General features: G+C 43.5%; 1 protein-coding gene across 1 annotated transcript in view; it reads right to left on the bottom strand.

Annotated features, from left to right (window-relative positions):
• LOC134353510 (protein KASH5-like) overlaps positions 1-25,688 on the bottom strand; it is a 159,274-nt gene that overhangs the window by 44,190 nt on the left and 89,396 nt on the right. Inside the window, exons 10-11 of the mRNA XM_063061508.1 lie at positions 17,869-17,980; positions 14,000-14,150 (exon numbers count right to left, since the gene is read on the bottom strand). Coding sequence (XP_062917578.1) covers positions 14,000-14,150; positions 17,869-17,980 — 263 coding nt within the window. The remainder of the gene's footprint in view (positions 1-13,999; positions 14,151-17,868; positions 17,981-25,688) is intronic.

Raw genomic sequence — 25,688 nt, 5'->3', positions numbered from 1 at the left:
CGGACTCAGAATAGAGGGGCATCCTTTTAGAGATGAGGAAGAATTACTTTAGCCAGAGAGTGGTGAAACTGTGCAATTCTTTGGCACGGGCAGCTGGGGAGGCCAAGTCTTTATATATATTTAAAGCAGAGGTTGATAGATTCTTGATTTGTCAGGGTATGAAGGGATATGGAGAGAAGGCAGATTGGGGCTGAGAGGAAAATTGGATCAGCCATGACAAAATGGAGCAGACTAGATTGGCCAAATGGCCTAATTCTGCTCCTATATCTTATGGTCAACAGCAGGTATCATTTCATTGGCTCTTCACTCAGCTCTGGAATACCTGGACATCAAAGATGCAAAATATCAGGATGATCTTCATCGACTACAGCTTAGCATTCAACTCTATCGTCCCCCCCCCCCAAAACTAATCACTAAGCTTCAAGACCTTGGCTTCAATTCCTACTTCTGCAACTATATCTTCGATTTTCTCACTTGCGGATCCCAGGCAATATGGATTGACAATAATGGCTCCTCCACAAACACCATAAAGGCAGGTGCGCCAGAAAGCTGTGTGCTTAGTCCCCTGCTCTATTCACTTTATGATGGAATGGCAGCGCAGTCTCAATGGGCTGAAAGGCCTAATTGTACTCCAATGTCGTATGGTCTTAGGGTAAGAACAACTTCAATGCCATATTTAAGTTTGCTTATGACAGCACTGTCATTGGTTGAATCAAAGGTGGTGACAAAACACCATATAGGAGGAAAATTGATATTAATAGTGCCATGACAACAACCTCTCACTCAATGTCGGCAAAACTAAAGAGCTGATTATTGACTACAGGAGGAAGAAACCAGAGATCGACAAGCTAGTCTTTATTAGGGGTGCAGAGGGTCAGCAGCATTAAATTTCTTGGGGTTACCAGGCAAGAGGATCTATCCTAGAACCAGCATGTAAGTGCCATCACAAAAGAGGAATGACCTCAATCCTACTTTCTTAAAAGTTTGTGTAAATTCAGCATGTCATATAAAACATTGAGAAATTTCTGTAGATGTATGGTGGACAATATCCCTACTGGTTTCATCGCGACTTGGTATGGAAACACCAATGACCCGGAACAGAAAAATCTACAAAAGGTGGTGGGTACAGTCCAATCTATCACAGGCAAAGACCTTACCATCACAGAACACTTCTTCATGGAGGATTACTACAAGAAAACAGCATCCATTATCAAGGAGACCCATCACCCAGGCCACGCTCTCTTCTTGCTACAGCTATCAAACAGGGGGTAGAGGAGCCTTGGGTCCCATACCATTAGATTCACAAATGGGTATTACCCTACAACCATTAGACTACTGAACCATTGTGGATAACTTCACTCACTTCAAATATGAAATGACTCCACAACCTATACTTACTTTCAAGGATTCTATACACGTTCTCAGTATTAATTTTTTTAAAAACTTTTTAATTTGCACAATTTGTCCTCTTTTGGACATTGGATGTGTTAATCTTCATTACATATAAGTTTTTATAAATTCTATTGTATTTATTTATCTGTAAATGCCTGCAAGAAGATTAGATAGATTAGATTCAACTTTATTGTCATTGTGCCAAATACAGATACAAAGCCAATGAAATGCAAATAGCATCTAACCAGAAATGCAAAGAATAGTGTTATTTACAAAATAACTGCGAATAAAAAGTAAGCGCTATAGCACACAAATATAAAAGTACTGAGACAGTACAATATGGGTGCAATACTGCTTAGCACTGTACTGCTTAGATGAATCATAAGGTAGTATATGATGACATATACATACTTTGATAACAAATTTACTTTGAGCTTTCAACATTGAGAGGCGGTGGTGTTGTTCTGCTGGAAAAAAATTATATCAAATCCTTAGAAATAAGTGACATAGGATCAGAAGATGTAGAATCGTAATGAGTAAAGTTGAAAAACTACAAAGATAAAAAAGATTCTGATTAGTGGTGATATACAAACCTCTGACCAGTAGCCAGCATGTTAGAATGGGAGATTAAAAAGGGATACATTATACATTAAGGGCAATACTATAATGGTCATGGAGGATTTTAGTATGAAAGGAGATTGAGAAAATCAGATTGGTGCTGGATCCCAGAAGAGGAATTTGTAGAATGCCCACGAGATGCCTTTTAGAACAGTTTGTGGTCAAGTCCACTAGGGAAAAGGCAATTGGGTGTTGTGCATTAGTGATTTGATTAGTGAGCTTGAGGTAAAGGAATGCTTGGGAGACAATGATCATAATATGACAGAATTTATCCTGCAGTTTGAGAAGGAGAAACTAAAATAAGATGTTCTGGTAATAAAGTGGAGTAATGGGAACTACAGAGGAGCTGGCCAAAGCTGATTGGAAAGCACTAGCGGGGATGATGGTAGTACAGCAATGCCTAGAGTTTCTGGGAATAATTCAGAAAACGCAAGATCAATTTATCCTAACAAAGCATTCTAACTGGAGAATGAGGCAACTGTGACTGACAAGGGAAGTCAATGACAGCATAAAAGCAAAAGAAGGGCATATAATATTGCATACTTAGTAGGAAGGAGGATTGGAAGGCTTTTAAAAACCTACAGCAGCTAACTAAAAAAACCATAAAGAGTGAAAAGATGAAATATGAAGGTAGGCTAGCCATTAATATAAAAGAGGATCCACAGTTTTTTCAGCTATAGATAGATAGATAGACAGATAGAGAGAAGAGAGAGAAGAAGAGAGACAAGAATGGATATTAGACCAGTGGAAAATGACGCTGGAAGACACTATCAGTATATCAGAAATTCGAGCATCAGGGGGCAGAAGTGAGTGTAGTTGCTATGACTAAGGAGGAGGTGTTTAACAAGCTGAGAAGTCTGAAGGTAGATAAGTCACCTGGACCAGATGGGCTACACTTCAGGGTTCTGAAAGAGGTAGCAGAAAATATTGTGGAGGCATTAGTAGTGATCACTCAAGAATAAACGGATTCTATAAAGGTTCTGGAGGAGTGAAAAATTGCAAATGTCATTCCACTCTTTTAAGAAGGGAGGGAAGCAAAAGACAGAAATTCATACACCAGTTAGCTGGCTTCCGGGGTGGCAATATGTTTTAGTTCATTTAGATTTTTAGAAGGTCTTTGTAAAGGCTGAGGTGTTTCTGCATGCTTGAGATCATGAGGAGCTGTTGCCTTGTGCATTCTGGGAGCAAGATCTGAAAAAGTGAGTGAAGCCAGTCGGCACACTATACGCGTTTGAGATCGCAAGGAGCCATCACCTTGAACAATGTAGGAATGAAATTCAAAAAAGCAAGTGGGCCAGCCAGGACATTTTGCATGTTTAAGGTTGCAGGATAATTGAGCACTTGGAAAGAACTAACAAAAAGAAGTGAGGTTTAAGAGGAAGGGCCATTATTGGAGTGGGCAGGGTTAGAGTGATGACCCTTAGGCTTTGACTCAAGGAGGCTTCGGTAAGGTGAGGCGAAGGGTAAGGTAGGTTTTTGTTTTTTTTTCTCTCCTTGTCTCTCTTTCTTTCTTATTACAAAGTTAGAGCAGTAGGAATGCTCATCTTGCAGGATATGGGAAGGCAGGGAGACCTCCAATGTCTCTGATGACTACACATGCAAGAAATGCATCCATCTTCTTACAGCCTGTGTTAAGGAACTGGAGCTGAATGAATGATCATTCACAAGTCTGAGAGGTTGATTGACAAGCGATGCAGGGTCATCATTACACCCAAGATTTGGGTAATTGAGTGACCGTCAGGAGAGGGAAAGGGGGAAGTTAGCAAATGTGGGGTACCCTTGTGGTAGATTCCCCCCTTAATAACAAGTATACCACTTTGGATACTGTTGGCGGGGGTAATCTAGCAGAGGTAAACTGCAGGAATCAGGAGAATAGACAGGAGGCTCAGGGGATGAGAACAAGACTATTAGATAATATATTGCCTCCAGGTGTTAGGGTCAGGGGCATCTCAATTAAGTCCACAATATTCTTAAGGGGGAAGCAGAACAGTCAGAGGTCATGGTCCACATCAGTATCAATAACATAGGCAGGAAGGATGATAATGTCCCTCAGAGTGAGTTCAAGGATTTAGGTGCTAAGTTAAAAGACAGCACCTCTCAGGGTTGCTCCCCATGCCACATGCTAGTGAGGCTAGAAAACGGAAAATATACAGCTTAACACATGGTAAAGATGATGTCTAGTGTTAGGATTAAGGATTTTAAAAAGATGAAGGTTTCATCTTTTTCTGATTACTGAGCTCTCTTTCTGCTGTTGTGGGGGTGGGGGTTAACTTAGAAGTGCAGGGAGATGGGAACCAAGGTGCCAAGGCAGATAGTGAAGTGGGGTTTGAGGGGGAAAGTGAATGCTAAGCCTACATACAAAGACAGGAACTGAAAGGTTGTGTATGGTGGGACTAATGTTCTGAGTTGTGTCTATTTCAATGCCTGTTCTCTGTCACTGAGTCTAGCTCTGTGGCTCAGAAGGATAGGGGAGAGAAGAGGTGAGCAGTAATAATAGAGAATTCATCAGAATCAATATCACCGACATATGTTGTGACACACATACAAGTTGCTGGTGAACACAGCAGGCCAGGCAGCATCTCTAGGAAGAGGTGCAGTCGACGTTTCAGGCCGAGACCCTTCGTCAGGATGGTCCTGACGAAGGGCCTCGGCCTGAAACGTCGACTGCACCTCTTGCTAGAGATGCTGCCTGGCCTGCTGTGTTCACCAGCAACTTGTATATGTGTTGCTTGAATTTCCAGCATCTGCAGAATTCCTGTTGTTGACATATGTTGTGAAATTTGTTAACTTTGCAGCAGCAGCACAATGCAATACATAATAGAGAGAGAAAAAAGGAATTACACATAAAAATTGCTGGAGGAACTCAGCAGGCCAAGACACTTCATCAGGACCATTCTTCAGGATGAAGAGTCTCAGCCCGAAATGTCGACTGCTTACTCTTTTCCACAGATGCTGCCTGGTCTGCTGAGTTCCTCCAGAAATTTGAGTGTGTTGATTTGGATACACACACATATAAAATAGTTAAATAAAGAGTACAAAAATTGAAATAAGAGTGAGGTGGTGCTCATCGGTTCAATGGCCATTCAGAAATCAGATGGCAGAGAGGAAGAAGCTGTTCATGAATCATGCAGTGTATGTCTTCAGGCTTCTGTGCCTTCTTCCTGATGGTAGCAATGAGAGAACGGCATATCCTGGGCAATGGGAGGTCCTTAATGATCAGCATCATCTTTTTCATTAGAACTGTAGGTACGATGGTGTTAAATGCTGAGCTGTAGTCAATAAACAGCATCCTGACATAGGTATTTGTATCGTCCAGGTGAACCAAAGCCACATGGAGAGCCAATGAGATCACGTCTGCCGTAGACCTATTGCGGCCAGCTAGGGGAATCCCAGATAGTACATTGCCTCCCAGATGCCAGAGACAAGAACATCACAGATCAAGTCCATAGGTTTCTTAAGTAGAAAGGTGAACAGCCTCATGTTGTGGTCCATGTCAACACAACATGATAGATTGATGAGGACCTGGAAAGTAAGTTCCAGGAATTAAGTGCTAGGTTAACAGACGGGAAATCCAGGGCTGTGATCTCAGGATTGGTTCCCATGCCACATGCTAGGGAGACCAGAAATAGGAGGATAACACAGTTTAATACATGACAGGGAGACAATGCAGGATGGAGGGTTTTGGCTTTCTTTCAAGGAAGCTGAGATCTGTACAGATATGAGGGTTTGCACCTGAATTGCAGTGGGACTGCATTGGGGGGAGGGCGGGGGAAGAGAATTAAACTGGAGTGACAGAAGGATGGGAGCCAAAGTGCCAGGAGAGATAATGGAGTGGTTGTGGGGAAAGATGTTAAGTCTACACACAAAGACAGGAATCAAAAGGTTCAGCATGGTGGGGGTAATATCCTAATGAGTTTATTTCACTGCAAGGAGTATTGTAGGTAAAGTTAATGAGTTAGAGCATAGATTAGCAAGTAGTATTATGACATTGCAGCCATTAGTGAGACTTTGTTGCTGGAGAGACCATAAGACAAAGGAGCAGAAGTCGGCCACTCGGCCCATCGAGTCTGCTCCGCCATTTTATCATGAGCTGATCCATTCTCCCACTTAGTCCCACTCCCCTGCCTTCTCACTATAACCTTTGATGCCCTGGCTACTCAGATACCTATCAATCTCTGCCTTAAATACACCCAATGACTTGGCCTCCACTGCTGCCCGTGGCAACAAATTTCATAGATTCACCACCCTCTGACTAAAAAAATTTCTTCGCATTTCTGTTCCGAATGGGCGCCCTTCAATCCTTAAGTCATGCCCTCTCGTACTAGACTCCCCCATCATGGGAAACAACTTTGCCACATCCACTCTGTCCATGCCTTTCAACATTCGAAATGTTTCTATGAGGTCTCCCCTCATTCTTCTAAACTCCAAGGAATACAGTCCAAGAGCGGACAAACTAATTTTAATTTTCCATATATTGATTGGGACTCCCATACTGTTAGGGGTCTAGATGGTTTAGAGTTTGTAAAATGTCTTCAGGAAAGTTTTCTAAATCAATATATAGAGGGACCAACTAGAGGGAATGCAATATTGGATCTCCTGTTAGGAAACGAGTTAGGACAAGTGACGGAAGTCTGTGTAGGGGTGCACTTTGGTTCCAGTGATCATAACACCATTAGTTTCAACTTGATCATGGACAAGGATAGATCTGGTCCTAGGGTTCAGGTTCTTAACTGGAAGAAGGCCAAATTTGAAGAAATGAGAAAGGATCTAAAAAGCGCGGATTGGGACAGGTTGTTCTCTGGCAAGGATGTGATCGGTAGGTGGGAAGCCTTCAAAGGAGAAATTTTGAGAGTGCAGAATTTGTATGTTCCTGTCAGGATTAAAGGCAAAGTGAATAGGAATAAGGAACCTTGGTTCTCAAGGGATATTGCAACTCTGATAAAGAAGAAGAGGGAGTTGTATGACATGTATAGGAAGCAGGGAGTAAATAAGGTGCTTCAGGAGTATAAGAAGTGCAAGAAAATACCTAAGAAAGAAATCAGGAGTGCTAAAAGAACACATGAGGTTGCATTGGCAGTCAAAGTGAAGGATAATCCATGGAGCTTTTACAGGTATATTAAGAGCAAAAGGATTGTAAGGGATAAAATTGGTCCACTTGAAGATCAGAGTGGTCACCTATGTGTGGAACCAAAGGAAATGGGGGAGATCTTAAATAGGTTTTTTGCATCTGTATTTACTAAGGAAACTGGCATGAAGTCTATGGAATTTGGGGAAACAAGTAGTGAGATCATGGAAACTGTACAGATCGAAAAGGAGGAGGTCCTTGCTGTCTTGAGGAAAATTAAAGTGGATAAATCCCCGGGACCTGACAGGGTGTTCCCTCGGACCTTGAAGGAGACTGGTGTTGAAATTGCAGGGACCCTGGCAGAAATATTTAAAATGTCACTGTCTACAGGTGAGGTGCCGGAGGATTGGAGAGTGGCTCATGTTGTTCCGTTGTTTAAAAAAGGATCGAAAAGTAATCCGGGAAATTATAGGCCAGTAAGTTTAACGTCGGTAGTAGGTAAGTTATTGGAGGGAGTACTAAGAGACAGAATCTACAAGCATTTGGATAGACAGGGACTTATTAGGGAGAATCAACATGGCTTTGTGCGTGGCAGGTCATGTTTGACCAATCTATTGGAGTTTTTCGAGGAGGTTACTAGGAAAGTGGATGAAGGGAAGGCAGTGGATATTGTATACATGGACTTCAGTAAGGCCTTTGACAAGGTCCCGCATGGGAGGTTAGTTAGGAAAATTCAGTCGCTAGGTATGCATGGAGAGGTGGTAAATTGGATCAGACATTGGCTCAATGGAAGAAGCCAAAGAGTGGTAGTAGAGAATTGCTTCCCCGAGTGGAGGCCTGTGACTAGTGGTGTGCCACAGGGATCAGTGCTGGGTCCATTGTTATTTGTCATCTATATCAATGATCTGGATGATAATGCGGTAAACTGGATCAGCAAATTTGCTGATGATACAAAGATTGGAGGCGTAGTAGACAGCGAGAAGGGTTTTCAGAGCCTGCAGAGGGACTTGGACCAGCTGGGAAAATGGGCTGAAAAATGGCAGATGGAGTTTAATGCAGACAAGTGTGAGGTATTGCACGTTGGAAGGACAAACCAAGGTAGAACATACAGGGTTAATGGTAAGGCTCTGAGGAGTGCAGTGGAACAGAGGGATCTGGGAATACAGATACAAAATTCCCTAAAAGTGGCATCACAGGTAGATAGGGTTATAAAGAGAGCTTTTGGTACATTGGCCTTTATTAATCAAAGTATTGAGTATAAGAGCTGGAATGTTATGATGAGGTTGTATAAGGCATTGGTGAGGCCGAATCTGGAGTACTGTGTTCAGTTTTGGTCACCAAATCACAGGAAGGATATAAATCAGGTTGAAAGAGTGCAGAGAAGGTTTACAAGGATGTTGCCAGGACTTGAGAAACTCAGTTACAGAGAAAGGTTGAATAGGTTAGGACTTTATTCCCTGGAGCGTAGAAGAATGAGGGGAGATTTGATAGAGGTATATAAAATTATGATGGGTATAGATAAGAGTGAATGCAAGCAGGCTTTTTCCACTGAGGCAAGGGGAGAAAAAAACCAGAGGACATGGGTTAAGGGTGAGGGAGGAAAAGTTTAAAGGGAACATTAGGGGGGACTTTTTCACACAGAGAGTGGTGGAAGTATGGAATGAGCTGCCAGACGAGGTGGTAAATGCGGGTTCTTTTTTAACATTTAAGAATAAATTGGACAGATACATGGATGGGAGGTGTATGGAGGGATATGGTGTGCAGGTCAGTGGGACTAGGCAGAAAATGGTTCGGCAGAACCAAGAAGGGCCAAAAGGCCTGTTTCTGTGCTGTAGTTTCTATGGTTTCTAAACGTTCCTCATATGTTAACCCTCTCATTCCCAGAATCATTCCAGTGAATCTTCTCTGTCCCCTCTCCAACGTCAGCACATCCTTTCTTAAATAAGGAGACCAAAACTGCCCACAGTACTCCAAGTGAGGTCTCACCAGTGCCTTATAGAGCCTCAACATCACATCCCTGCTCCTATACTCTATTCCTCTAGAAATGAATGCCAACATTGCATTTGCCTTCTTCACTACTGACTCAACCTGGAGGTTAACCTTAAGGATATCCTGTACGAGGACTCCCAAGTCCCATTGCACCTCAGAACTTTGAATTCTTTCCCCATTTAAATAATAGTCTGCCCATTTATTTCTTCTGCCAAAGTGCATAACCATACACTTTCCAACACTGTAGTTCATTTGCCACTTTTTTGCCCATTCTTCCAATCTATCCAAGTCTCTCTGCAGACTCTCCATTTCCTCAGCACTACCGGCCCCTCCACCTATCTTCGTATCATCAGCAAACTTAGCCACAAAGCCATCTATTCCATAATCCAAATCGTTGATGTATAATGTAAAAAGAAGCGGCCCCAACACGCACCCCTGTGGAACATCACTGGTAACCGGCAGCCAACCAGAATAGGATCCCTTTATTCCCACTCTCTGTTTCCTGCCAATCAGCCAACGCTCTATCCACGTATGTATCTTTCCCGTAATTCCATGGGCTCTTATCTTGTTAAGTAGCCTCATGTGTGGCACCTTGTCAAAGGCCTTCTGAAAATCCAAATATACAACATCCACTGCATCTCCCTTGTCTAGCCTACTGGTAATTTCCTCAAAAAATTGTAATAGGTTTGTCAGGCAGGATTTTTCTTTAAGTAATCCATGCTGAGTTCTGCCTATCTTGTCATATGCCTCCAGGTACTCTGTAACTTCATCCTTGACAATCGACTCCAACAACTTCCCAACCACCGATGTCAAGCTAACAGGTCTATAATTTCCTTTTTGCTTCCTTGCCCCCTTCTTAAATAGCGGAGTGACATTTGCAATCTTCCAGTCCTCCAGAACCATGCCAGAATCTATAGACTTTTGAAAGATCATCACTAATGCCTCTGCAATCTCCACAGCTACTTCCTTCAGAACACACGGGTGCATTCCATCTGGTCCGGGAGATTTATCTACCTTTAGACTATTCAGCTTCCTGAGTACTTTCTCTGTCGTAATTGTGACTGTGCACACATCTCTTCCCTGCCACCCTTGAGTGTCCGGTATACTGCTGATGTCTTCCTCAGTGAAGACTGATGCAAAATACTCGTTCAGTTCCTCTGCCGTCTCCTTATCTCCCATTACAATTTCTCCAGCATCATTTTCTATCGGTCCTATATCTACTCTCACCTGTCTTTTACTCTTTATATACTTGAAAAAGCTTTTAGTATCCTCTTTGATATTATTTGCTAGCTTCCTTTCATAGTTAATCTTTTCCCTCTTAATGAGCTTCTTAGTTTCCTTTTGTAAGCTTTTAAAAACTTCCCAATCCTCTGTCTTCCCACTAATTTTTGCTTCCTTGTATTCCCCCCCCCCCCTTTGCTTTAACTTTGCCTTTGACTTCTCTTGTCAACCACAGTTGCATCCTTTTTCCATTCAAAAATTTCTTCTTTTTTTGGAATATACCTGTCTTGCATCTTCCTCACTTCTCGCATAAACACCAACCACTGCTGCTCTGCTGTCTTTCCCGCCAGTGTCCCTTTCCAGTCAACTTTGGCCAGTTCCTCTCTCATGCCACTGTAATTTCCTTTACTCCACTGAAATACCGAAACATCAGATTTCGGCTTCTCTTTTGCAAATTTCACAGTGAACTCAATCATGTTATGATCACTGCCTCCTCCACCTCAATCTCTCTAATCACCTCCGGTTCACTACACAATACCCAATCTAGTACAGCTGATCCCCTAGTGGGCTCAACAACAAGCTGTTCTAAAAAGCCATCTCGCAGACATTCTACAAGTTCTCTCTCTTGAGATCCAGTGCTGGATCTTAGGGTGTTGTAATTTGTAGCGGAGGTTGCTAGGCTCTTGATTAATAAGGACGCCAAAAGTTAAGTGGAGAAGGCACTACAATGAGGTTACAGAGAAAATAATATAAGCCATGATTGAATAATGGAGCAATATCAATGGGCCAAATAGCCTAAATCTGTAAAATATTATTATCTAATATACACTACAAAAAGGATCCAGCACTGATTCTCACCATCCACAGACTTCCAATCAGAAAAGCATCCTTCCACCTCTACCCTCCGCCTCCAATCACATAACTAATTTTGATACAATTAGCCAGTTTGCAGTGGATCCTATGTGCCTTAATCTCCTGGAGCTACCAACTGGTCATTGCTCAAATCTCCTCAATCATGTTGCCCTGGTCTAGCCACATAGACTTCATAGCGAAGAAAATGTACCAATGTCATTACTTCATCAGGAGGCGAAGGAAATTTGGCACGTCTCCATTGACTCTCACCATTTTAAAACAAATATAAATTACAATGAGAAATCAGAGGGGAAGAAGCTGTTCCTGAAGTGCTGAATGTGTGTCTTCAGACTCAAGCACCCCCTTGATGGTAGCAAAGAGAGCATGTCCTGGGTGATGGGGTCCTTAACGATGGATGCTGCCTGTTCAAGGCATCACATTTTTAAGGTGTCCTCGACGCTGGGGAGGCTAGTGCCCATGATAGAGCTGGCTGAGTTTATAGTTTTCTGCAGCTTTTCCTTTCCTGTGCAGTGGCCTCTCCATACCAGATGGAGATGCAACCAGTTAGAATGCTGTCCACGATACATCTGTAGAAATTTGTGAATGCCTTTGAAAGCCACCCTTCCCTCTCTTGACTCTGTCTATATTAGCTGCTCGCTTGGTAAAGCAGCCAACATAACCAAATACCCCACTCATCCAAAATACTTTCTCTTCTCCCTCGCATTGCGCAGAAGATACAGAAGCCTGAAAACATATAAAGCCTGAAAGTCCAAATTACATGGCGGGCTCTGTCCTATAGTTATGCACCACTGAACAGACTCTTGACCTCACACTTTACCTTGTCATAGTCTGGCATCTTATAGTCTGCCTGCACTCCACTTTAGCCATCAAATGTGACACAATATCCTGCTTTCGTGTTCTCCCTTATACTGCCTCAATGTACTGATGTGGTGAAATGATCTGTTATAGATGCCATGCAAAACTAAGTTTTTCCCTGTACCTCAGTACACATGACTCTAATAAATCAATTACCAATCTCCAATGCAGCAACTCTCACATACACCCTCCAATGCTGTCAGTAATGGTTAGTACCCAATGTTTTATCTTCATACACAATAAATTGTTGATTTACTTTTAAAATAGAAGATTAATTACTTGCAGAACATCAGTGTATTTACTATCATCACATTCATCTCTTTTAAACCTGAGGAACTTCCAAATATGGTTCAAGTTAAACCTGGCAGACAACAACCCATGAGATTATAAAACTGAAGTGAATCAGTGGCACAAGTACTGAAGAATCCCCAGAGTTCCAGTGATCAGCATTCAATTCTAATATCCGGAAGAGTTTGCAATCTTTTTCCGTGACCACTTAGGTTCCTCTTGGGTGTTCAGGCTTCCTCTCACACCTCAAAGTTATGCTTCTTGGTAGCTTATTCAGCTACTGTCAATTACTTCTGGTAATAGTGGTTATTATGAGAATCAGTGGTACCTGATGCTACGCCCACACTAGACCGGATAATTTTGAAAACTCCGGTTTCACGTGAAAACAATAGGCGTCCACACCAGGCGTTTTTGAAAATACCTCTGTCCACAGTAAAATGGGTGTTTGGGCGAATTGCCTCCTACTGGGCACGCGCAGGACACATCTACAGAAAACAAGCAAAGAGGAAACGGTATACCTGGTGCGCGTTTGTCCAGTTACAGACTAGAAAAACTTAAAAGGAAATTGCCAAATGACACACAGCTGTTAGCTCTCGCGCAAGAGGACCTAAAACTAAAAAAACAAATACTGGAGCGTATGGAGGCAACCGATGGAGTTCACAGACAGTATGACCCAGCTGACGACAAACATTGAAAAACTGACACAATACCAGCCTCACAGCCACTACAACAGCTACACATACGGACACACAGACCCCGGGGTGGCCCCACCAACATCTTCCCCACTCCCACAGAGGGGTCACCCTGGAAACATTTCCTACAGTCATAGTCTCTTCACCGATGAAAGAGACGACAGGTTTTTTAAAACCTCCGGTTACCCCATACACACTATAATGCCCAACCAGCATTTTCAGGTTTAAACACTCTGGAGAGTGTTTTAGAAAAGCTCAGTTTTTGGGGGAGGAGAACGCCGTTTCAGTGTGGACAGAGTGTCAAAACGAAGAGAAAAAGCTTCGGTTACGGATTTAACCAGTCTAGTGTGGACGTAGCCTGAATAGACAAGTCAGAATAGATTACGGGAGATCCAGCACAGACTCGATGGGCCAAATGGCTCCTTTTGATGTCCAATTGAAGATTAAAACTATTTTATGCACATAAACATCCACAATCAGTAAAAGAGACAAATGTCTAGATACCTGCATTGGTGGTGACTGTTGAGGATAACCAAATGTCAAGAAAAACAATACTGAATTATGCCAAAGGATCTACTCAAATAGGTTAAAAGAGCCCCAGTTTGATATTTTATCTAATAACAGCATACACTATGAGCCTAAATCTATGACGATCAGGACATGGCACAATCCTACAAGACTTGTCATTGAGTGGCAGGGGGACAGACTCTTACAACATCTCATTTGTACAGACATGTCAAGTGTATTTCTGGAAACTATAATAACCCAGTAGCATTTAGATAAACCCTTTAACAAGATTATTATTTGTCTGAGAAACAACATTTATTCTACGTAAAAATGTTAAAACTGCACACAAGGTTAGTATCCAGCAAAATGAATAACTTACTGTCATTCTGGGGCCCTTTTAAACCTTTTCTCTCTCAATTTCATTTTGTGATTTCTGCTACTATCCAATTATTCTTAATGAACTACTTTCACTGTACGGTCCTGACGTTGGATAACGTACTTTGTTGCTGATCTATGTTGCCACATAAACCCCGACAAACTCTCTGAACTTGCATCGTCTCTGAGCTGGTTGCACATCTCGTATTATGCTCTTTCTGACTGGATCGATCAACGTGAAGATTATAATACTCTGGAGATGTCCCACACTCAACCTACAGCAAGAAAATTAAAAGTAAGATGCTAGATCAGCTCTAGTCAACAATAACAAAATGCTTAATACAATTTCAACTTAGGTGAGATTTTCATTATCAGTAATATTTACTAATGCAGTACCACATAAGGAAATTTCAGGCACACGGGCAAAGGTTGGTTGGAGAAATGTTTTCAGTAGCAGTTCAGTAAAGCACTTGATAAGGTTCCCCATACATTAGACTCACTCAGAAAGACAGGAAGCATGGGATCCAGGGAAATTCGGCTGTGTGGATACAGAATTTGTCTTGCCCACAGAAGTCAGAGGGTGGTAGTGGATGGAGAGTATTCTACTTGGAGGTCAGTGACCAGTGGTGTTCCACAGGGATCTGTTCTGAGACCCTCCATAACTATTCCCCCCCCCCACTAAATGGGAGCCTATACAAATTCATGAATTGAAAAGCTTTATATGGATATGGGCCAAATGCAGGGCAAATAGAACTCAATCAGGAAGCAATCTTGAACCAACTAGAGAGCAGGCTATTCTGGACTGGGTTTTGAGCAATGAGGAAGGGTTAATTAGCAATCTTGTCGTGAGAGGCCCCTTGGGTAAGAGTGACCATAATATGGTGGAATTCTTCAATAAGATGGAGAGTGACATAGTTAATTCAGAAACAAAGGTTCTGAACTTAAAGAGGGGTAACTTTGAAGGTATGAGACGTGAATTAGCTAAGATAGACTGGCAAATGACACTTAAAGGATTGACGGTGGATATTCAATGGCAAGCATTTAAAGGTTGCATGGATGAACTACAACAATTGTTCATCCCAGTTTGGCAAAAGAATAAATCAAGGAAGGTAGTGCACCTGTGGCTGACAAGAGAAATTAGGGATAGTATCAATTCCAAAGAAGAAGCATACAAATTAGCCAGAAAAAGTGGCTCACCTGAGGACTGGGAGAAATTCAGAGTTCAGCAGAGGAGGACAAAGGGCTTAATTAGGAAGGGGAAAAAAGATTATGAGAGAAAACTGGCAGGGAACATAAAAACTGACTGTAAAAGCTTTTATAGATATGTAAAAAGGAAAAGACTGGTAAAGACAAATGTAGGTCCCCTACAGACAGAAACAGGTGAATTGATTATGGGGAGCAAGGACATGGCAGACCAATTGAATAATTACTTTGGTTCTGTCTTCACTAAGGAGGACATAAATAATCTTCCAGAAATAGTAGGGGACAGAGGGTCCAGTGAGATGGAGGAACTGAGCGAAATACATGTTAGTAGGGAAGTGGTGTTAGGTAAATTGAAGGGATTGAAGGCAGATAAATCCCCAGGGCCAGATGGTCTGCATCCTAGAGTGCTTAAGGAAATAGCCCAAGAAATAGTGGATGCATTAGTGATAATTTTTCAAAACTCGTTAGATTCTGGACTAGTTCCTGAGGATTGGAGGGTGGCTAATGTAACCCCACTTTTTAAAAAAGGAGGGAGAGAGAAATCGGGGAATTATAGACCGGTTAGCCTAACGTCGGTGGTGGGGAAACTGCTGGAGTCAGTTATCAAAGATGTGATAACAGCACATTTGGAAAGCGGTGAAATCATCGGACAAAGTCAGCATGGATTTGTGAAAGGAAAATCATGTCTGACGAATCTCATAGAATTTTTTGAGGATGTAACTAGTAGAGTGGATAGGGGAGAACCAGTGGATGTGGTATATTTGGATTTTCAAAAGGCTTTTGACAAGGTCCCACACAGGAGATTAGTGTGCAAACTTAAAGCACACGGTATTGGGGGTAAGGTATTGATGTGATGGAGAATTGGTTAGCAGACAGGAAGCAAAGAGTGGGAATAAACGGGATCTTTTCAGAATGGCAGGCGGTGACGAGTGGGGTACCGCAAGGCTCAGTGCTGGGACCCCAGTTGTTTACAATATATATTAATGACTTGGATGAGGGAATTAAATGCAGCATCTCCAAGTTTGCGGATGACACGAAGCTGGGTGGCAGTGTTAGCTGTGAGGAGGATGCTAAGAGGATGCAGAGTGACTTGGATAGGTTGGGTGAGTGGGCAAATTCATGGCAGATGCAATTTAATGTGGATAAATGTGAAGTTATCTACTTTGGTGGCAAAAATAGGAAAACAGATTATTATCTGAATGGTGGCCGATTAGGAAAAGGGGAGGTGCAACGAGACCTGGGTGTCATTATACACCAGTCATTGAAAGTGGGCATGCAGGTACAGCAGGCGGTGAAAAATGCGAATGGTATGCTGGCATTTATAGCGAGAGGATTCGAGTACAGGAGCGGGGAGGTACTACTGCAGTTGTACAAGGCCTTGGTGAGACCACACCTGGAGTATTGTGTGCAGTTTTGGTCCCCTAATCTGAGGAAAGACATCCTTGCCATAGAGGGAGTACAAAGAAGGTTCACCAGATTGATTCCTGGGATGGCAGGACTTTCATATGAAGAAAGACTGGATGAACTGGGCTTGTACTCGTTGGAATTTAGAAGATTGAGGGGGGATCTGATTGAAACGTATAAAATCCTAAAGGGATTGGACAGGCTAGATGCAGGAAGATTGTTCCCGATGTTGGGGAAGTCCAGAACGAGGGGTCACAGTTTGAGGATAAAGGGGAAGCCTTTCAGGACCGAGATTAGGAAAAACTTCTTCACACAGAGAGTGGTGAATCTGTGGAATTCTCTGCCACAGGAAACAGTTGAGGCCAGTTCATTGGCTATATTTAAGAGGGAGTTAGATATGGCCCTTGTGGCTATGGGGATCGGGGGTATGGAGGGAAGGCTGGGGCGGGGTTCTGAGTTGGATGATCAGCCATGATCATAATAAATGGCGGTGCAGGCTCGAAGGGCCAAATGGCCTACTCCTGCACCTATTTTCTATGTTTCTATGTTTGATCAGCGTGGACAATTTGGGTCAAAATTGGCCTGTCCATGTTGCACAAATCTGTGCCAATTAAAGGGTTATGGTGGTGAGGAGAGAAAACACTGAAAGCTTTCAGCAGGTCATATAGCACTCATGCACAGTAAAATTATATCAATGTTCTAAGTCTATAACTTTTCATCAGAACTCAGCAAAATTAGAAATCAAACACATCTGTTATACAGAAGAGGGAGGTATGGAAACAATAATGAAAATACTATGGTAAGGTGGAGACCAAGAGAGTCAAAAGTGGTTATTGTGCTGGACAAGAGGATGATAATGACAGCTGATCAGCCAAAAGGAGATGTAAATTGAAGAAATTAAATAAATATTGGAAAATAGTAATAACAATGTCAAATGGCATAATACAATGTGAAGCAAAGCACAGCATGTTCCAGCTACGTAAGGACACAGAAACATTACAGGATCTCCCTGATTCTAATTCTGAGTCACAAACATTTGACCGATGGACACACTGTACATCTGAATGAACTGCTAAGAAACCAGCAGGATGAAAGAGGATGGATTTGCCAGGTGCTGCAGGCATCTTCTGCTGGGAGGGTACAAGGTCTTTCTGGGTTTTCAGCCCTCTCTTGAGCTACAATTTTTGGGGCTGGGTTGAGCAGTGACAAAATTAGTGAGGCACACTGGCAGCCAGTCTTTCTTTGCATGCTTGGTCTCCTGTCACAACTATTTCTGTGACACTCTGACCCCCCCCCCCCACCCCCACATCATGTTTTTCATCATTTCCAACTTACAAACCAACCAGGTTACGAACAGTTGTAACGAATGCCTGTATTCTGTCTCACCATTCTAGCTGCTCCTGATACAACCTTCATTTCTGCCCTTTTCTGACGAAGATGTGGTTCAGCCTTCACATACTCAGCTGCAGGATGACCATTGTCTTTTTTAACACCATTTCTGAAAGTCAAACATCTTATGTAACTTATTTGTTTCAGTTTATGATCAGTAGCCATAGGTATTACAAACTGAGTTTGATATTCAAAGTAAGATATAGAGCACATAGTACAGCAACAACTCACGGATACCTTCTCTTATTTACCCCTCGATCATGACCCCGCTAAGGAGCACCAGGCCATTGTCTCCCACACCATCATCAACTTTATCCGCTCAGGGGATCTCCATCCACTGCTACCAACCTTATAGCTCCCACACCCTGCACTTACCGTTTTTACCTCCTACCCAAGATCCACAAACCTGCCTGCCCAGGTAACCCATTGTCTCAGCTTGCTCCTGCCCCACCAAACTCATTTCTGCATACCTCAACACCATTTTATCCACCCCCCTTGTTCAATCCCTTCCCACATGATCCCTGTCATGTTCGTGACACTTCTCATGCTCCGAATTTTTTCGATGATTTTAAGTTCCCTGGCCCCCACTGCTTTATTTTCACCACGGATGTCCAGTCCCTATATACTTCCATCCACCAGGAAGGTCTCAAAGCTCTCCGCTTATTTTTGGATTCCAGACCTAACCAGTTCCCCACTACCACCACTCTGCTCCGTCTAGCGGAATTAGTCCTCACTCTTAATAATTTCTCCTTTGGCTCCTCCCACTTCCTCCAAACTAAAGGTGTAGCTATGGGCACCGTATGGGTCCCAGCTATGCCTGCTACACATGCCCTTACACTTCCTCCCTCACCACCATTCAGAGCCCCAGACTGTCCTTCCAGGTGAGGCAACACTTCACCTGTGAGTCAGCTGGGGTGATATACTGCGTCCGGTGCTCCCGATGCGGCCTTCTATATATTGGCCAGACCTGACACAGGCTGGGAGACTGTTTCACTGAACACCTACGCTCTGTCTGCCAGAGAAAGCAGGATCTCCCAGTCGCCACTCATTTTAATTCCACATCCCATTCTCATGTGTCTATCCACGGCTTCCTCTACTGTTAAGATGAAGCCACACTCAGGTTGGAGGAACAACACCGTATATTCCGTCTGGGTAGCTTCCAACCTGATGGCATGAACATTGACTTCTCTAACTTCTGTTAATGCCCCACCTCCCCTTTGTACCCCATCCGTTATTTATTATTAAGTTTTTTCCCCCTCTTTCTCCTTTTTCTCCCTGTCCCTCTCACTATACTCCTTGCCCATCCTCTGGGATTCCCCCTCCCCCTTTCTTTCTCCATAGGCCTCCTGTCCCATGATCCTCTCATATCCCCTTTGCCAATCAACTTTCCAGCTCTTAGCTCCATCCCTCCCCCTCCTGTCTTCTCCTATCATTTTGGATCTCTCCCTCCCCCTCCCACTTTCAAATATCTTACTATCTCTTCTTTCAGTTAGTCCTGATGAAAGGTCTCGGCCCGAAATGTCAACTGTGCCTCATCCTATAGAGGTTGCCTGGCCTGCTGCGTTCACCAGCATTTTTTTATGTGTGTTGCTTGAAATTCCAGCATCTGCAGATTTCCTCGTGTTTGCGCTTTAGTCCATGATGTCGGTTTTGAACATGATGCCAAATTACACAAATCCCTTCCACCTGCACATTATCCATATCCATTCTCTGTATATATTCATGTGTCAATGCAAAAGCTTTCGACAACAATTACAGAACCTGAATCTCTGTACCTCCCTCTGCAATTGGATTCTCGACTTCCTAACCGGAAGACCACTATTTGTGCGTATTGGTGATAATATCTCCTCCTCACTGACAATCAACACTGGTGCAGCTGAGGGGTGTGTGTTTAGCCCACTACTCTACTTTCTCTATACCCGTGACTGTGTGGCTAGGCATAGCTCAAATACCATCTATAAATTTGCTGATGATACAACCATTGTTGGTAGAATCTCAGATGGAGACGGGAGGGCATATAGGAGCAAGATATACCAACTAGTGGAGTGGTGTCGCAGCAACAACCTTGCACTCAACGTGGATTTCAGGAAGGGCAAGACAAAGGAACACATACCAATCCTCATAAAGGGATTTAGAAGTGGAGAGAGTGAGCAGTTTCAAGTTCCTGGGTGTCAAGATCTCTGAGGACCTAACCTGGTCCCAACATGCTGTTATAAAGAAGGCAAGACAGTAACTGCATTTCAATAAGAGTTTGAAGAGATTTGATATGTCAACAAAAACACTCAATAACTTCTATAGATGTACCGTGGAGAGCATTCTGACAGGCTGCATCGCTGTCTGGTATGGGGGTGGGGGATGCTACTGCACAGGACTGAAAGAAGCTGCAGAGAATTGTAAATTTAGTCAGCCCTATCTTGCGTACAAGGTTACAACTGACCCAGGACATCTTCAAGGAGCAGTGCGTCAGAAAGGCAGCGTCCATTATTAAGGACCCCCAGCAACCAGGACACGCCCTTTTCTCATTGTTACCATCAGGTAGGAGGTATAGAGGCCTGAAAGCACACACTCAGTGATTCAGGAACAGCTTCTTCTCCTCTGCCATTCGATTCCTAAATGGACATTGAATCCGTGAACACTACCTCACTTTTTCAATATATTATTTGTCATTGCATGATTTTTAATCTCCAATATACATATACTGTAATTGACTTACTTATCTTCTATTTTATGTACTGCATTGAACTGCTGCTGCTAATATAACAAATTTCACAACACATGCCTGTTATAATAACAAGCAACACACATCAAAGTTGCTGGTGAACGCAGCAGGCCAGGCAGCATCTCTGGGAAGAGGTGCAGTCGACGTTTCAGGCCGAGACCCTTCGTCAGGACTAACTGACGGAACAGTGAGTAAGGGATTTGAAAGTTGGAGGGGGAGGGGGAGATCCAAAATGATAGGAGAAGACAGGAGGGGGAGGGATGGAGCCAAGAGCTGGACAGGTGATAGGCAAAAGGGATACGAGAGGATCATGGGACAGGAGGTCCGGGAAGAAAGACAAGTTGGGGGGGGGTACCCAGAGGATGGGCAAGGGTATATTCAGAGGGACAGAGGGAGAAAAAGGAGAGTGAGAGAGAGAATGTGTGTATAAAAATAAGTAACAGATGGGGTACGAGGGGGAGATGGGGCATTAGCGGAAGTTAGAGAAGTCGATATTCATGCCATCAGGTTGGAGGCTACCCAGACGGAATATAAGGTGTTGTTCCTCCAACCTGAGAGTGGCTTCATCTTTACAGTAGAGGAGGCCGTGGATAGACATGTCAGAATGGGAATGGGATGTGGAATTAAAATGTGTGGCCACTGGGAGATCCTGCTTTCTCTGGCGGACAGAGCGTAGGTGTTCAGCAAAGCGGTCTCCCAGTCTGCATCGGGTCTCGCCAATATATAAAAGGCCACATCGGGAGCACCGGACGCAGTATATCACCCCAGCCGACTCACAGGTGAAGTGTTGCCTCACCTGGAAGGACTGTTTGGGGCCCTGAATGGTGGTAAGGGAGGAAGTGTAAGGGCATGTGTAGCACTTGTTCCGCTTACACAGATAAGTGCCAGGAGGGAGATCAGTGGGGAGGGATGGGGGGACGAATGGACAAGGGAGTCGCGTAGGGAGCGATCCCTGCGGAATGCAGAGAGAGGGGGGGAGGGAAAGATGTTCTTAGTGGTGGGATCCCATTGGAGGTGGCGGAAGTTACGGAGAATAATATGTTGGACCCGGAGGCTGGTGGGGTGGTAGGTGAGGACCAGGGGAACCCTATTCCTAGTGGGGTGGCGGGAGAATGGAGTGAGAGCAGATGTACGTGAAATAGGGGAGATGTGTTTAAGAGCAGAGTTGATAGTGGAGGAAGGGAAGCCCCTTTCTTTAAAAAAGGAAGACATCTCCCTCGTCCTAGAATGAAAAGCCTCATCCTGAGAGCAGATGCGGCAGAGACGGAGGAATTGCGAGAAGGGGATGGCGTTTTTGCAAGAGACAGGGTGAGAAGAGGAATAGTCCAGACAGCTGTGAGAGTCAGTAGGCTTATAGTAGACATCAGTGGATAAGCTGTCTCCAGAGACAGAGACAGAAAGATCTAGAAAGGGGAGGGAGGTGTCGGAAATGGACCAGGTAAACTTGAGGGCAGGGTGAAAGTTGGAGACAAAGTTAATAAAGTCAACGAGCTCTGCATACGTGCAGGAAGCAGCGCCAATGCAGTCGTTGATGTAGCGAAGGAAAAGTGGCAGACAGATACCAGAATAGGCACGGAACATAGATTGTTCCACAAAGCCAACAAAAAAGCAGGCATAGCTAGGACCCATACGGGTGCCCATAGCTACACCTTTAGTTTGGAGGAAGTGGGAGGAGCCAAAGGAGAAATTATTAAGAGTAAGGACTAATTCCGCTAGACGGAGCAGAGTGGTGGTAGAGGGGAACTGATTAGGTCTGGAATCCAAAAAGAAGCGTAGAGCTTTGAGACCTTCCTGATGGGGGATGGAAGTATATAGGGACTGGACACCCATGGTGAAAATAAAGCGGTGGGGGCCAGGGAACTTAAAATCATCGAAAAGTTTAAGAGCGTGAGAAGTGTCACGAACATAGGTAGGAAGGGATTGAACAAGGGGGGATAAAACCGTGTCGAGGTATGCAGAAACGAGTTCGGTGGGGCAGGAGCAAGCTGAGACAATAGGTCGGCCAGGACAGGCAGGTTTGTGGATCTTGGGTGGGAGGTAGAAACGGAAAGTGTGGGGTGTGGGAACTATAAGGTTGGTAGCAGTGGATGGGAGATCCCCTGAGCGGATAAAGTCGGTGATGGTGTGGGAGACAATGGCTTGGTGCTCCTTAGTGGGGTCACGATCGAGGGGTAAATAAGAGGAGGTATCCACGAGTTGTCGCTGTGCCTCGGCAAGGTAGAGGTCCGTACGCCAGACTACAACAGCACCCCCCTTATCGGCCGGTTTAATAATAAGGTTAGGATTAGTGCAGAGGGAGTGGAGAGCAGAGCGTTCGGAAGGAGTGAGGTTGGAATGGGAACAAGGTGCGGTGAAGTCGAGACGGTTGATGTCCCGTCGGCAGTTAGCGATAAAGAGATCCAGAGCAGGCAGAAGACCAGAGTGGGGTGTCCATGAAGTGGAGGAGGGTTGAAGACGGGAGAAGGGGTCATCGGTAGGGGTGGAAGAGTCCTTGCCGAAGAAGTAGGCTCGGAGACGGCGGAAGAAAAGTTCCGCATCATGGCGAACACGGAACTCGCTGAGGTGTGGGCGAAGGGGGACAAAGGTGAGGCCCTTACTGAGGACAGAGCGCTCTGCCTCCAACAGTTGAAGGTCAGAGGGGATGGTAAAGACCCGGCATGGATAAGAGCTGGGATCAGAGGGGGGAGGGGGGAGGCTGGGGGTGTCAATGGAGAGGGGAGGGTTGGGGTGAGAGGAAGATGAAGCCTCTGAGGACCCAGGAGCTGACGATGGGATCTGAAGATGGGATTGCAGAGTATTGGTGGGGGAAGGGGAGACGGGAGTCACAATAGCAGCACATAAAGACCCAGCCTGGAGTTCAAGGCTGGAATCTTGACAGCTTGGATCAGAGGGGGGAGGGGGGAGTTGTTGTTTGCCAGTTATAATAAACCTGATTCTGATACATACCTGCTTCTACTACCAACTTTAGCAGTGTGTTTCAGGCATCCACCACTTTTGTCTTGCACATCCCCTTCCCTTCTCTCTCTTTAAATGTAGGCCCTTTGGTATTCATCATTTCTTGAGGAAAAAGATTCTGGCTGTCTACTGTACCTATGCCCCTCATAATTTCATGAACTTCTCAGCCTCTGCTGCTACAGAGGAAACAATCCAAGTTTGTTCAAACTCTCCTTATAGTTCATGCCCTCTAATCCAGGCAGAAACCTGGTAAACCTCTTCTGCACTCTCTCTGAAGCTTCTGTATCTTTCTTGTATTGAATGCTACTCTGGGTGACTAAGTGTGGCTTAACCACAGTTCTTTTAGAACTCTGACATGACTTTCTGACTCTTATATTCTATACATCTTGTGATGACAGCAAGCATACCATATGCCTTCCTTACCATTCTATCTACTTGTTACTTTCAGAGAGGTATGGACTTGATTTTTTAAAGATGAATGGGTTAGATTTGCAGTATTCTGCCTTGCTCCACCTACAATGGATACTTGCTCTTGCCTTCTACATCTAAAATATTTTACTCTTCTAAACTGTAATACTTTTCTGGTTTAATTCCAATTGCATCAGAGCTGGTTCTCACAACTCTCAAGTGCAACAGACTGTTACAGCTTCTGACATTGGTCTGAAGGGAAAAAAAACACACAGCGTACCGGAAATACTAAGCAGATCAGGAATTGGGTCTCTGCGTCAGATCTCAGTGGAAGGTCTCAAACCAAACTCTCAACTTGCACCTTTTGCCTGAATACTTCTTGAAGTACTGATTTTTTTTTGCAGATTTAGCATCTGCAATCGCTATATATATATATATATATACACACACACACACACACATATATATACATATATACATACATACATATACATATATATATACATACATATACACACATACATATATATACATACACATACACACATACATATATATACATACACATACATACATATATATATACATACACATACATACATATACATACATACACATACATATACATACATACATACACATACATATATATACACACACACACACATATATAAAACATGAATGCCTGGTACCAACCTAGTTTATTCCATATTTTCAGAGATCACTTCCACTTATACTATTCTAAAATTAAATTTTCCACTTTTTCCAATGCACTAGCTTGAAATGATTCTGTAATTTCTCTTTACACTGTTAAATAGAATATTAAATAGAATATAGATTTTCTTATGTTTGTGAAGCTAGCCCGATTTCAATAAATACATCTTCCCGCACTTGACATGGCTTTAACCACAAAATCTTTCACCCTCCCCTCTATTTCACTGATACCTGCCCGAAGAAAATTTATTTTCATCCTTTCAAAGTATGAAGGACATCTGTGCCTTGATGTAAACTCCCCCTTCTCCAGCCTTGTATCCCTTTTGCCAATCAACTTCCCAGCTCTTGGCTTCATCTCTCCCTCTTCTGTCTTCTCCTTTCATTTCAGGTCTCCCCCTCCCACTTTCAAATCTCTTACTATCTCTTTTTTTCCATTCGTCCTGACGAAAGGTATCGACCCAAAACTTCAACTGTACTTCTTCCTATAGATGCTGCCTGGCCTGCTGCATTCCACCAGCATTTTGTGTGTGTTGCTTGAATTTCCAGCATTTGCAAATTTTCTCGTGTTTGGGTAGATAAATTTAATGTTTTGTTTTCATATCTGGAAGCAAAAGGTCTGTCTGGAAGAACTATGTTGGCATCTGTATTGATGGTGCCCCATCAATGGTTGGCTCCATGAGAGGTTCCATTTCAAAGAAAATCCTGATGCTGTCACAACACACTGCTTTCTTAACAGAGAGGTGCTGCTGTCAAAAACTCTTGGAGATGAAATGAAAAAAGATGCAACAAAAATCGTTAACTTTATAAAACAAAGACCAGTTCACACGAGAATGTTTAAAAGACTGTGTGAAAACCTGGACCTGGAGAAAATGTTCTGACTTCAAGTGACAAGATTCTTGGATTTTAAAGGAAACTGAATCTTTGCAAAAATAACGTTGCAAAAGGGAATCGTGAAATGTTTTCATTGCTGCTTGGGCTTGAGAGTAAGGAAGGTTATCAGAAATTCTTGAGTCTTATTGAA

Source organism: Mobula hypostoma, chromosome 11 (assembly GCF_963921235.1).
Source record: "Mobula hypostoma chromosome 11, sMobHyp1.1, whole genome shotgun sequence".
NCBI classification, from domain to species: Eukaryota; Metazoa; Chordata; class Chondrichthyes; order Myliobatiformes; family Myliobatidae; genus Mobula; species Mobula hypostoma.
The sequence above is the reverse complement of the archived record's forward strand: the minus strand, read 5'-3'. Positions and strand labels throughout refer to the sequence as shown.